The sequence below is a fragment of the Anopheles coluzzii genome, chromosome 3 (assembly GCF_943734685.1).
Source record: "Anopheles coluzzii chromosome 3, AcolN3, whole genome shotgun sequence".
NCBI classification, from domain to species: Eukaryota; Metazoa; Arthropoda; class Insecta; order Diptera; family Culicidae; genus Anopheles; species Anopheles coluzzii.
This window is the reverse complement of record NC_064671.1, coordinates 59,567,223-59,579,150: the sequence shown is the minus strand read 5'-3', so window position 1 is coordinate 59,579,150 and position 11,928 is coordinate 59,567,223. Positions and strand designations below refer to the sequence as shown.

General features: G+C 41.4%; 1 protein-coding gene across 7 annotated transcripts; it reads left to right on the top strand.

Annotated features, from left to right (window-relative positions):
• The first annotated feature begins 4,413 nt into the window (after positions 1-4,413).
• On the top strand, positions 4,414-11,841 carry LOC120955799 (organic cation transporter protein). Of its 7 annotated transcripts, XM_040376974.2 has the most exons (4): positions 4,430-4,556; positions 7,203-7,559; positions 7,715-7,843; positions 10,076-11,841. In XM_040376974.2, exons 3-4 carry the CDS (start codon positions 7,801-7,803, stop codon positions 11,704-11,706), a joined length of 1,674 nt encoding a protein of 557 aa, XP_040232908.2. In that variant the 5' UTR covers positions 4,430-4,556; positions 7,203-7,559; positions 7,715-7,800; the 3' UTR covers positions 11,707-11,841. The 7 variants fall into 7 exon arrangements, with proteins under 7 accessions (XP_040232903.2, XP_040232906.2, XP_040232901.2 ...); XM_040376969.2 differs by having other exon boundaries at positions 4,414-4,499; positions 7,203-7,843; XM_040376972.2 differs by having other exon boundaries at positions 4,423-4,499; positions 7,273-7,843.
• Positions 11,842-11,928: the final 87 nt, after the last annotated feature.

Below are 11,928 nucleotides of genomic sequence, written 5' to 3'. Positions count from 1 at the left end.
TTCAACTTCGGCGCATTTATTCGGGTCGGCTTTTCTACCCACGCATTCACTGTTACTAGCTTCCGATTGCACTTCCGTCCGCAGATACACCGATCATGCCTATACACCCAGGTTGGCGCAGAAGATAGGTGAAGCTAAAAGTGTCAATTAGGCAAAATGGAACTAAATAGAAGCATCAGGTTGAGCGTTGCAAGTTCGGCGAACTGCCGCCGCCGCCACTACCGCTGTCGAGTGTTTTTGTTTTCTTTTTCATTCTCCGCCCTCTTGGAAGAAGTGTTTATCTCGGCGGAACTCGTGGCGACGTATGCTCGGACAGACATGGATATACCGATCGCCGAGAAATAGAACTAACGGAAACAGTGCATCCATAAGCGTATGGGAGAGGCCTACGATATGGCTATGGTCATGCTCATGGTGGTAGTGATATTTGTGAAATAGAAATAAAACAATAAAACAACGGATGATAAATTGGTAAGAAAACAGAAAAAAATATTAGCTCAGCACAAAGCCTGAACACTGCTCGAAACTTTCCATGCGCCGATTTTCGCTGCTGGTCAGGAAATGATGAAGCCAACCGGACAGGCAATCGCATGAAGGCTTGAGTGGTTTCGCAACGGATAAACTATTCTTGGCACGAGAATGAATTTAACCACTATGAAGATGCCTTCTTGAGTTGGTTTGTGGCAGAAGATTGCATCAAGCATCTAAGACAGCCATCGTATGGCACATGTGAATGAACAACATTGACCATATATGCTTTTGGGTTCTAAAGTAAAATCAACTCAAACGTGTACAAAAAAATCAATATGTGGCTCTTCTAAACTGCATGCCAAATCTAAACCAAAACGATTCAGTATGGTACCGATAAACAAAAACACACCAATTCCCATTCTTGTATGTTTTAAACTTTTCTGCCGGTCTTTTGCAAATAAACGATCGAAGCTACAAAACGCTTAAACAACAAAACGCGGCTTTGGGCGAACGACAAATATGCTGATCAAATTATTTCTATAAATTCTGTGAATGAATGTTGCTGTGACGTAAAAAACTGCTGACTTAAATAAAAAAGGGTTCAAAACCGTACGCACTAAAATCATTTCAATGCCAACCACTGTTATGTAACTGCGATAATTATCACCCCCTTTGTTTTGTAGTTTTTGTATATTTTCAATGATTACATCGATCTGATGTATTGCAGGAATTGTAAATGAATGTGTAAAGCCTCGTAATTTATTAAGTAAGTTTTAATTGTAACTCCGAGGCGGCATTTATTTACTCTGTCATGTATACAGAAACCAACTCATCATAATTTTTTTTATCATGATTGTTCAAAATGATCGATATCATTTCGAAGCTGTTCACACCGACTACCACAGTCTAATCACAGCTCCATGTATCGTAAAGTTTGCTGACCCCTGCCTCAACCAATATAACTCTTCCATTACATCAGCGGTCGGTAAACTTTTTATGTAAAAGCCCAAATTTACAAAATCATCGAAACACGTGGGCCAGGAGAATGCTGTTTTTTGCAAATAAATTACTATATTATACAATTTAGAAACAAACAAAAATTATGTTCAATAGCTCAAAACAACAAAGTAAGAGGAATATCGCTTTTTGATGAACCTTTCCTGCCATGCTGCAAAAATTACTGGGGGTATTCTGGGGTACAACGCCTTTATGGCTGAAAAAATATCGAGGCTAACGAACATTCAGTCACTATTATAACGCTTTACGAACAAATAATGCCAATTCATAAAAATTTAAAACTGATTCCTTTTAAAACAATCTCCTTGAAAATCGTTATACTTGTAAAAAGCAACAAAGTGTAATCATTAAGGCCGCAAATGCAAATGAAAATCAAAATTACACTAGCAAGTACGTACAATGTACCCCGGCCTTTATAGCAAAAAAAAACCTGTTGTTGTTGTTTTTACAATATTGGTTCCATTTTTCAAAAGGAGATGACCGTTGTCATGTAGAAGCAATGTTAGTTTTACATACTAGTGCTGATTGAACAAGTCCTAAAAAGAATTCGAATCTTCCCCTGTATTGATAGGAACTATTTTGCTAATAAATGGAAAAAACTACTGCTGCATTTTTTCCTACGTGATTTTTCGTGATTGTGATTTCTCATTGGTAGTCCAATAAATGTAGTGTGATACAATCCATGTTAACCGCATTCAAATCCCAATGGAATCGATATACAATTGTAATCGAGTTCCAATCGCAAAGGCATCTTTAAAGAATTCAAATCCTACAAATTGCATCCGATCCTATTGAATCTTTTTAGGGATTGGTTTATCGAAATCTTCCGAATCCAGAATTTCTCAGCGCTATTACATAGAGGGAATTTAAACTTCAGTTCGATTCGTCTGTCAATGCATGTTAAGACAATAACATTTGGAAGAGTTCGACGATATTAAATGTTATACTAAAAAATGTTCAGAAAATATTTTCTCGGCCGGATTGAATGTAGCCGAGCGCCGGATTTGGTCCACGGGCCGGACTTTACCGACCGCTGCATTTTATGATTCGCAACACTGTATTAAAAATTTAACGATTCGTTAAATCTGTAACATTTTTGTGCCTAAATATATGCAATGCAATGTGCATGAAACGTTTCACGCGAAATGTACACCATGTGGCGCTAAAATTGGAACAAGGTCGCAGAGTACAGTTTTGAATTTAAATTTAACTATGTTTAACGACTTTCACCACATGGTTAGCGCGGAAATCATTGGGTCTCCTAAAGAGAATTGCGATTTCTCCGACCCTATGGGCCTGAATACTCTGTTCTGCTCTCTGGTCAGATCGATTTGTTAGTACTGCTCAGTAGTCTGGTCCCTTACAGCTCCGACCCACGTGGAACGTATTGAGCGAGTGCAGCGATCGTTCAACAGGTTTGATATATGCAAAGTCCTGGGTGGATTGTCCTCCCCCATGCCTCCTAACGAGGGCAGATGTCGGCTGCTTGCCCTGGAGCTACTGTAAAACCGCTGTTCCCATGCCCAATCCACCTTTATTGCCGCATTACTTGGTAATATTAATTCCCCATCCCTTCTTTCTTCTATGCTTTTCTACGCCCCTAACCGTGTTCTTCGTAACCGTCCTTCCCTACTGATCCCATCCCGCCGAACTGCAGTGGGCTGTTATGACCCCTTCCTTCGTACAATTCGTCGATTCAAATGTGTATACTCTATGTTTGATTTCAATCTTCCCTTATCCTCTTTCCGATCCTACCTCAGAACCATCCATAATACCGTGCTGCCTTGATTTTTGTTAGGTTAGGAACATAGCTAATAAGAATTTTTAAAGTATTGCATTGAAGGCACTATTTTATGTCATATTTTAAGAAATGTTTGCCTTTAAAGCTGCAATTTCGTCAGAAAGTCAAACTTTGTGTTTATAATGTATGATAATAACATGTTTGATACCTTTTTTGTTGTGTTTTTTTTCCTCAGTACTGTAAAATCCATAAAAAATAAATAATTTATGATTGAATATTGATGGAACAACATAAAAATTTCTTTTCTGAAATTGTTTGTTACCCATTTCACCTTTTTAAATTAATCTAAGGTTCTTTAACAAACTTCGTGAAGACTACGAAGATTATTATTATTATGTTCATGTTCCATTCTCCACCTTAAATTTGACACAATATCCTTCAAATGATCCAAATCATTATCAATATGTCATAAATGATACAATCTACAATGATACGTGTAGTGCGATGAATCTGAATCCCTATTCGCTTTCATAAAATAGCGACTTCAAAGGTGTTTTGTTTTTTTTTCTTTTATTCGTATGGAACGATCAATCCGCGTTTTTTTTTTAAGATTTCCAAAAAAAAGTAGAGAACGAATATTCTTTATGGAAATCAAATTGACTCATCACGTCCATGTCTCATAAGCACCAAATATGTTTAGACGCTCTGTTGTTCAATTCTTTAACTCCAATGCAATTGTGTGAAAATTTACGACTGGCATTTCAATCCCACCGAGCATGCTCCACCGATTCGGAATGCACACTGTCGTCAAGAGGCGCCGGATTTTTGAAGTGCGTGGTGGGTTGCTAACGCATATTAGTCGTTCATTACTAAATCGTTCCAATTCGCTACCGCTTCACGATAAGAAATTCATTGAAGGGTGAAGTACAACCCCCCGCGGAATGGATGGAAAGCAGGGTAGTTATCAGCCCCCATTATCATTAACACCAACACCAACAGAGCGTGCTTTTACAGGCAAATTTACAAACCCAAACACAGGCCAACCGATGACGTTGACGCCGAATGGAGTGTAATAGATGTGAAAAAGCAGTCAACAGCAGATGCGCATAAACTTCATCGGACACGCGCAAAACACTCCACGAAAGCCGCCAGCGGCAGGTTCGAATTTTAGTTAGTAAGTTAGACTCGTTTGGATCGGTTTGTGGCGGGTCGAGCTGATTTGAAGAGCTGCACTGTGGACGGTGCTGGTGGTGTCGTATCGTTGGTGTTGGTGAGATCATTTCACGGCCAAGAACGAAACCGCGAGTAACTAAAACGATACCAAAGTGTAAAAGAAAAATGAATAAAACACACGCAACCATATGATAAACCATTCGACTGATTATCAGAAAGAGTTTGTCAGTTTTCGTTCGGGTTTTTATACATTCGTTTGAACGCTACATTGTGGACACTGTTTAACCTTGCTTGCGTTAGAGTATGCGTGAACGGTTTGCTAGTTGCTCGTTGAAGTCGGCAAACACGAAACCTTCTCGCATAAGTATGTTTTTCTGTGCCGGTTTGCTGTGGTGAGGGAATACGAGTTATGCAACGAATTTCTTCCAAGAATTTGTATCATTTCTCAAACAACTGTTTGGGAGTGCAAGATACAAAAAGAAAGTAACGAGAAATTACAACATTGTCAAAACGCTGTGACCGGTATAAGTGTGTATGTGTGTGTAACATCGTGTAGATGGGATGTTTTTTTTGCATCTGAATATTCGTCTGTTTTATTTTCAAACCCGGGCACGTGAACACCATGTGACCTGCTGACCTACATTGAGGTTGATCAGATCCGGAATACGGATGTTTGTCTAAGAAGCTGCCACATACATCTCAATCACTTATCAACCTCCTTGTCAGTCGTGAGTTAGTTGTGAATGTATAGAAATTCTTTCGCTATTTGTTCCATAGCAAGAAAATAGGCAAGCAAAGGGTGCTACAGAACAAGCTTCATCTCCATTTCCGAACTATCCTCTTGAAAAAGAAAATTGCCGCAGGTTAAACAAACGTGATGTGCTGTTTTTTTTTGTTTTGTTTCTTTTTATTATCGCACTGCCAACGAATAAAATTTTCTCAAGGCGAATCGTGTTTGCGTTTCTAGTCAACAATTAAACCGAAGCAAACAGACTGCGATCCAGCACGGAACTCGCTCATTTCCGCGCGATCATTAATTCGCTCCAAATGATACTGCTATTACTGTGCATGCGCAACTACATATGCAGCGAGGTAATAAGGAAGTAGAGCAGCTGCTGACAAAAACTGCTGCCAATTGTAACTAGGATTGCATAGGAAACAATGAAATGTAGAAAAAAACAATGAACACTGTTAGTAAAATTAAATAGATAAAATAGGAGAAATTAAAACATAAACACAGAAAAAGACGTATCTCTGACAGTATAAGCTACATTAAATAGGATTGCAGCTCAAGTTTGCAGCTGATAACAAAAATGCCCAGGCCAAGATGACTATGATGATCATGTTATCTAAGGTTTGCTCGTATGTTAATCTTGGTCGACTTTGAAATGTACGATCACATAAAATGAATGAATTTCATGAAAGTGTTTTTCGTTATGTATTATGCATTTTATTTGATTTGATATTGCAACTTTATTTGACTTTGATTTGATGTTATGTTTTTCTTGAGACATTCTTATAATATATTGATAGCATTATGTTCATTTCAAATATTGAATTGGATGTAAACTGCTAGGACTGTATATTTATTTTATTTAATATTAGACAAACTAACCCAGCAAGCACGCAAAATAACCATGAAACATAGTTAGTGAGGTAATAAAATTCAACAGCAAGTCAGGCATACGAATCTTACTTTCAAATTTTAAATTAGTTGCTCCAGTTTAAAGTGCCATTCATTAAAGATTTGGCAGTCGTTGGGTGTAGCATTTTCAACTAGTCGCGTGACGTGCCCCCAAATCCGGTTAACAAGGTCAGGAACAAGTATTATTTGCTTGATCAAGAAATACAAGCTCATATCCAGCCCTACACAGTTTCTACCTCCATACGTCGATTAAATAAAATTAAAAAAAAAGAAAACCCCAAACCGCCACATTGCTCATTAACGCCGTCCCGAGCCACTGGTTTGCGAAACAATGTCGGTGGTGGCGTTTTGCAAATGGATCGTAGTTCATTCTGCAACTAGCTACAAGCTGAACTCAAACTCGGGCGTTAAACCAATGTACCGTGCTGCTCAGGTGCAGCAGAAAGTGTCCCTTTCCTGCTACTTTGTCGCCTTGCAGAAGAATAGATTTGTTTGTAAACGCAGTCGATGCAGTTCGTGCGGCGTTTAGCGCGCGCTCAGTGACATGGTTTATATGTTTACGCCGCACGATGTGCGATCGGTTCAACGCCGCCCGACGAGATGGCGTTAGTTTTGACGAAGTAGGGAAACCCGATTGGAGGCGTTATGTAGAGCACTTGGCATGGTGCAGCTGCGTGAAGCACAGGGAAGCTGTAGAAAAAATCTGATTGACAATGATTAATTTTCGAAAATCTTTACCTTTACTTGTTTTGTCAATGTACTAGACACAATGGGCAAACAATAGTTTTTAAATATCATAAAATAACTCATGCGAGTTAAACAAAAACTGTGTATATTCCTTAAATCATGTAACATATAAACTCATTTATTCGAGAACAAATTGAATCAGTTTTTTTACGCTTCTTACATGCACCAGAGCAGCTGATCATTTTAGAAAAGCGAAAGTTTACTTTTGTATATTTTTTAATATGAAATACTGATTATCTGTTTTGGATAAGAATAGAAACTCATTTCACGATAAGCTACAATGAGCATGATTGAGGCATGAGAACAGCCAAGAAACCGTCACGCTTATGTATTTTTGAGCAATTTCATTGTAAAACAATTACCACTGATCATTTATGAATGGGAATCACATAAAATGTTCAATTACAGCCCATTAGCAAGAAATTACGTTTCGTTGCGGAAAAATTAACACTTAGTTTGCATTCCCAACTGCATCCAGGCAAGGCACTTTCTAAGTGATGCCAACGGATGGTTCGTGTTTCGTGACGTTGCCAATCTTCCTAAGTGCGAACCTTCCAAGCTTCTCAACAAACTGAGCCGAATACGTGTGTGTAAACAGTTTATGTGTGTATGTACGTTCGAGCCGGCGAAAGCAATCTTCCAACACGTTTACGTCCTCGAACAGGCCCGAATGCGAAAGTTTGCTTCTCAACAGTGACGCCAGCGCAAGCACGATCAACACCAGCACGCGTTGCCGAGTGCCTACGGTGACGACACGCTACGGGGGTAAGTACGACCGAGGGCATCGCTAGTGAACGACGGCTCTACAGCGGCAGAAGTAAGGCGGCCGCGGGTTGACCCTTCCGAGCATTCTTAGCGCGCACCAACACGCGAATCGCGCTACGCTTCCCGGCAACGGCGCCGTTACCTATTTTCTGCAGAATCTCTCGCATCAGTTCGCAGCGAGTCTCCGAGCGAAGACGTACGCAACGCTCGCTACCGGAGCACAAGTCCTTACCCCTTCACGATGGCTGTCGATCAGAAGCTGGAGGAGCTGATGGGATTGCTTGGTAAGTGAAGGGATGTGGTCGTGTGGTTGGTTAGTTGTGGTCAGTCGGCTAAAATGAAGTTACGGTTCAGGCGGTACAAACAATTTGAAAGTGAAATCGAGTGCTCAACTTTAGTGCCCTCCAGCCTTAATATAACTCAAACAAAAGCAACAAAATCAGTTTAATTCACAGTCAACGCACTGGATATGAACTGAACCATAAAGGAAGAGAATTAAATTCAAACAATCGTGGCAAACGTGGCTAGTGCAGTCACTACAGTCTTCAACTGGTTCTTGACTGAGCCTTGACCTTGAGAAAGTCTTTCATGCGTGGTTTTGGTGGTGTAGTCGAATGAATAGGTTTGAAGGACAATGTATACTGACTTCTAACAGATGTCATATTGGAATCAGCCGTTCTTTCTCTTGAACCGAATGTGTATGTCTACAGTAACAGGCGGCTTGTGTTCCGATTCAGCCAACTCTGTTGTTTAAAGTGTATAGCGTAAGGTGGTTCATTAACCGGTAAATCAGTTGCCATGTGCGTGTTCAGTGTGTGTCGTAAAAATATCATTATCGGTGGTTTACGTTTGTGGAATTCCCATGAATGGTTTAAAATTCTACTCACAGAAAGTGTGCGTGACATGTAGAGGCAAGCTAGAAGGTTTAGATCGATCATGATCATTCATAGGATAGTTCAGCATTTTGTTGAATTCAAAAAAATTAAATCGCTCATTTTTCAAAAGCTTCTCTTCCATCAATTCGAATTATATTTGCTAGGTGATCATACAAAATCACATTCCATGTTATTTGCTTGTATCAAGGTATTTCCTATCTAACACCAAAACATTGTATATAGCTAGTGGTCAAAAGTCCAGTCAATAAGCGATAAGGCTATCAATTTTGACAGTTCGAAGCTTATGTACAACTTCCGATCGTGTGATTGTAATAGAATCGTTCCTACGAGATGAAAGATCTATCAAAACGAACACATGCAGCATTCAAAAGTGATTCCAAGTTGCTTCAGTTGCACGCATCGAAAGAATCGACAGTTAGCAGTGATGAAAATGTTGTAAATTATCTGTCCTCGTCGCAGGGCGATGTCTTATCTCCCTATCACCCGGCTGATACCGCTTGAACGCAATACCATTCACTAGCACACGGTTATTGCGCGATGTATTAACGAGCTGTTGACTTTACATTAACATAAATGTGTCGTTACTCAATGCTCGCTTGTTGAACGCCCTGATCGATTGAAGTGCGAAAAAAATCCCACCCATGGTGTAAAAACCCCACCTGAAAAAACGCACGAACAGGTAGCTTGACTTGTGGTTATAAACTGGATTCTACGACCACTTTCAGACGGGTTTTGCACATTCTGGGTTAGTAATTTGAAGCGAACAATTCAGTTGGTCAATGTCACGCGCATCTGAAAACGTATGATCACCAACAAGCAACGTTTGCTATCGGTTCTTCCTTTCGATCATTGATCATTTGTCAAGATTTGAAACTTTCACCTCCTTCCGCATACAAAGCGACCGTCTTACCGAAACTACCCATCGAAAGGCGTACGCATGTCAATTAACTTAAATTTGGCGCCAACTGTACAACATTGTCAGACGCGCGCGTGCGTTCTGTGACGAACTGCGAGCTTCTCAATTGATACTAATTGAGTTTTACGATAGCGAATTTTGGCGAAACTGGTGCCAGCATTGCCCGGTTGGCAGATGATATCGGTGACGTACTTAGTGGCAACATGTTAATAACGGAAATCAATAAGATGGTTAACTGATCTGTTCGATGGTAAACATAGAGCTACTGGTAACAAACCCATTGTGCATTTGGTTAGCGTTTACCTCCCACCGTATTTGTACGGTAGAACGTTTGCATTGCTTATTTTGATCTAGAATTAGTAAGCTCAATAATCGATAAAGGTTTAGCAGTACGATAAGTACGCGGTGATGGTTTATAGAATTTATAAATAGATAACATAAGACAGTTGTAACAACAGACTGTGACCTCGAAGAGCTTTTTTTGTATAAACATACATTGTTTAATTGTTTAATTGTGATGGTATATCGAGATCAAACACATGTTACCTCGCGATCAATTATTCAATCAAGCAATGGTTGCGATCTTCAACGATGTCAAGAATGAACAGCCAAACATGGCTGACTAATTTGGCTTATTTAACAAAAACTATGTGTAAATTCATCCTATCAAAACGTTTTAAATTTTCTGTTTCTGTCGATTTCAGGTGACTTTGGCCGGTACCAAGCATTCCAATTTGTGTTACACCTGCTAGCTGCCGTAACGGCTGGCCTGCACATGCTATCGCTAGTGACAGTTGCCGCAGTCCCAGAGCATCGCTGTTTCATAGAAGCACTAGATTCGGCGTCCGCAACTTCGAACGGAACTATTCTTCCAAGCTTCAGTCAGCTTGCAAGCTACATTCCGCTAAATGCTGATGGAGAGCTAGAATCGTGCCTGATGTACGATCCACTCGCAGCTGACAACGGTACAACTGTTTCATGTAGCTCGTACGTGTACAACAACACCTACTACCAGTCGTCGCGCACGATCGAATGGAACCTGGTATGTGACAAGCGTTGGATGGGCGCACTCGGACAAACGATCTACATGTTGGGCGTATTCACCGGTGCCGTTTGGTTGGGTGGACTTGCCGACAAGATTGGCCGCAAGAAGGTGTTTTGCTGGTCGGCACTAATGCAGCTGATTCTCGGTGTGGCCGTAGCTTTCACGCCAGAATTTATCTCTTTCCTGGTGTTGCGTTATCTGTACGGAATATTCGGCAGTGCGGGAAGCTACATCACCGGGTTCGTGCTGACGATGGAGCTGGTTGGACCGAGCAAACGTACTCCCTGTGGCATCTCCTTCCAGGGAGCGTTTGCCGGTGGCATCATGCTGGTTGCTGCCTGGGGTGCTCTAATTCCCGACCGAATGATCCTGCAGGTGGTGTATGGTTTGCACGGGCTACTGCTGGTGGCGCACTGGTGGATCATGGACGAGTCGCCCCGCTGGCTATGGATGCAGGGTCGCAAACGAGAAGCAGTCAATATTGTTGATCGAGCAGTTCGCATGAACGGACGTGGCATGAACGTGGACAAGGAGTACTATCTTGTGGAAGACAAGACTGCGTACACCGAGGAGGCGAGTGCTACATCGGCAGGACTTGCCGATCTTTTCAAAACACCGAATTTACGCAAGATGACGCTGAACGTGTGCCTATGCTGGTTCGCAAACTCGATCACATACTACGGTCTATCGCTGAGCGCTGGCAAGCTGAGCGGTAATCCGTTCCTCATACTGTTCTTGATGGGCCTGGTAGAGTTCCCGAGCTACATCTCCATCAGCTATCTGCTAGACAAGTTAGGTCGCCGTTCCATCACAAGCTCGCTGATGATCGTCGGTGGTATTTGCTGCATCGTAGCGGCATATCTGACGCGGGGCAGCACCGAATCCACATCGATTGTCATGTTCGGTAAACTGTTCATTGCTGGTTCGTTCGCCGTCATCTACAACTACTCGGCCGAACTGTTCCCAACCGTTGTGCGAAACTCCGCCATGGGACTTGGTTCGATGTGCGCTCGTTTGGCTGGTGCCATGACGCCCATGATCACACTGCTCGATTCATTCGATCCGAAGATCCCAGCCGTGATCTTTGGTGTGATATCGCTGATTTCAGGCACTTGGGTCCTGTTCCTGCCCGAAACTATGGGTAAACCTATGCCGCAGAGCTTGATGGATGGAGAAAACTTTGGCCGTGGAGATACTGCCTTCTCGAGCTGCATGGGTCGCAACAAAACGCATACAGAGGACTTTCCTCCACCTCAACAGATGGTGCCACTCCGGAAGAATAGCCGATAAACTGTACTTCTGTGTGATTTTAAGCGGGGAGTGTAAAGATGAGAGTAGAGATTTGTTTAGTTATGTAAGAAACAGATTAACCTCAAATACAGCATTTGCAGGCCTTGGTGGCAGGCATTTGCATTGAAAGTGAAATTGCTTATTGTGTTTCGATAGCGTGTCCTGTGTTAAGTAAAGAATGGCCCTACGTGATTTAAACATCAACTAAAATATCACAACATT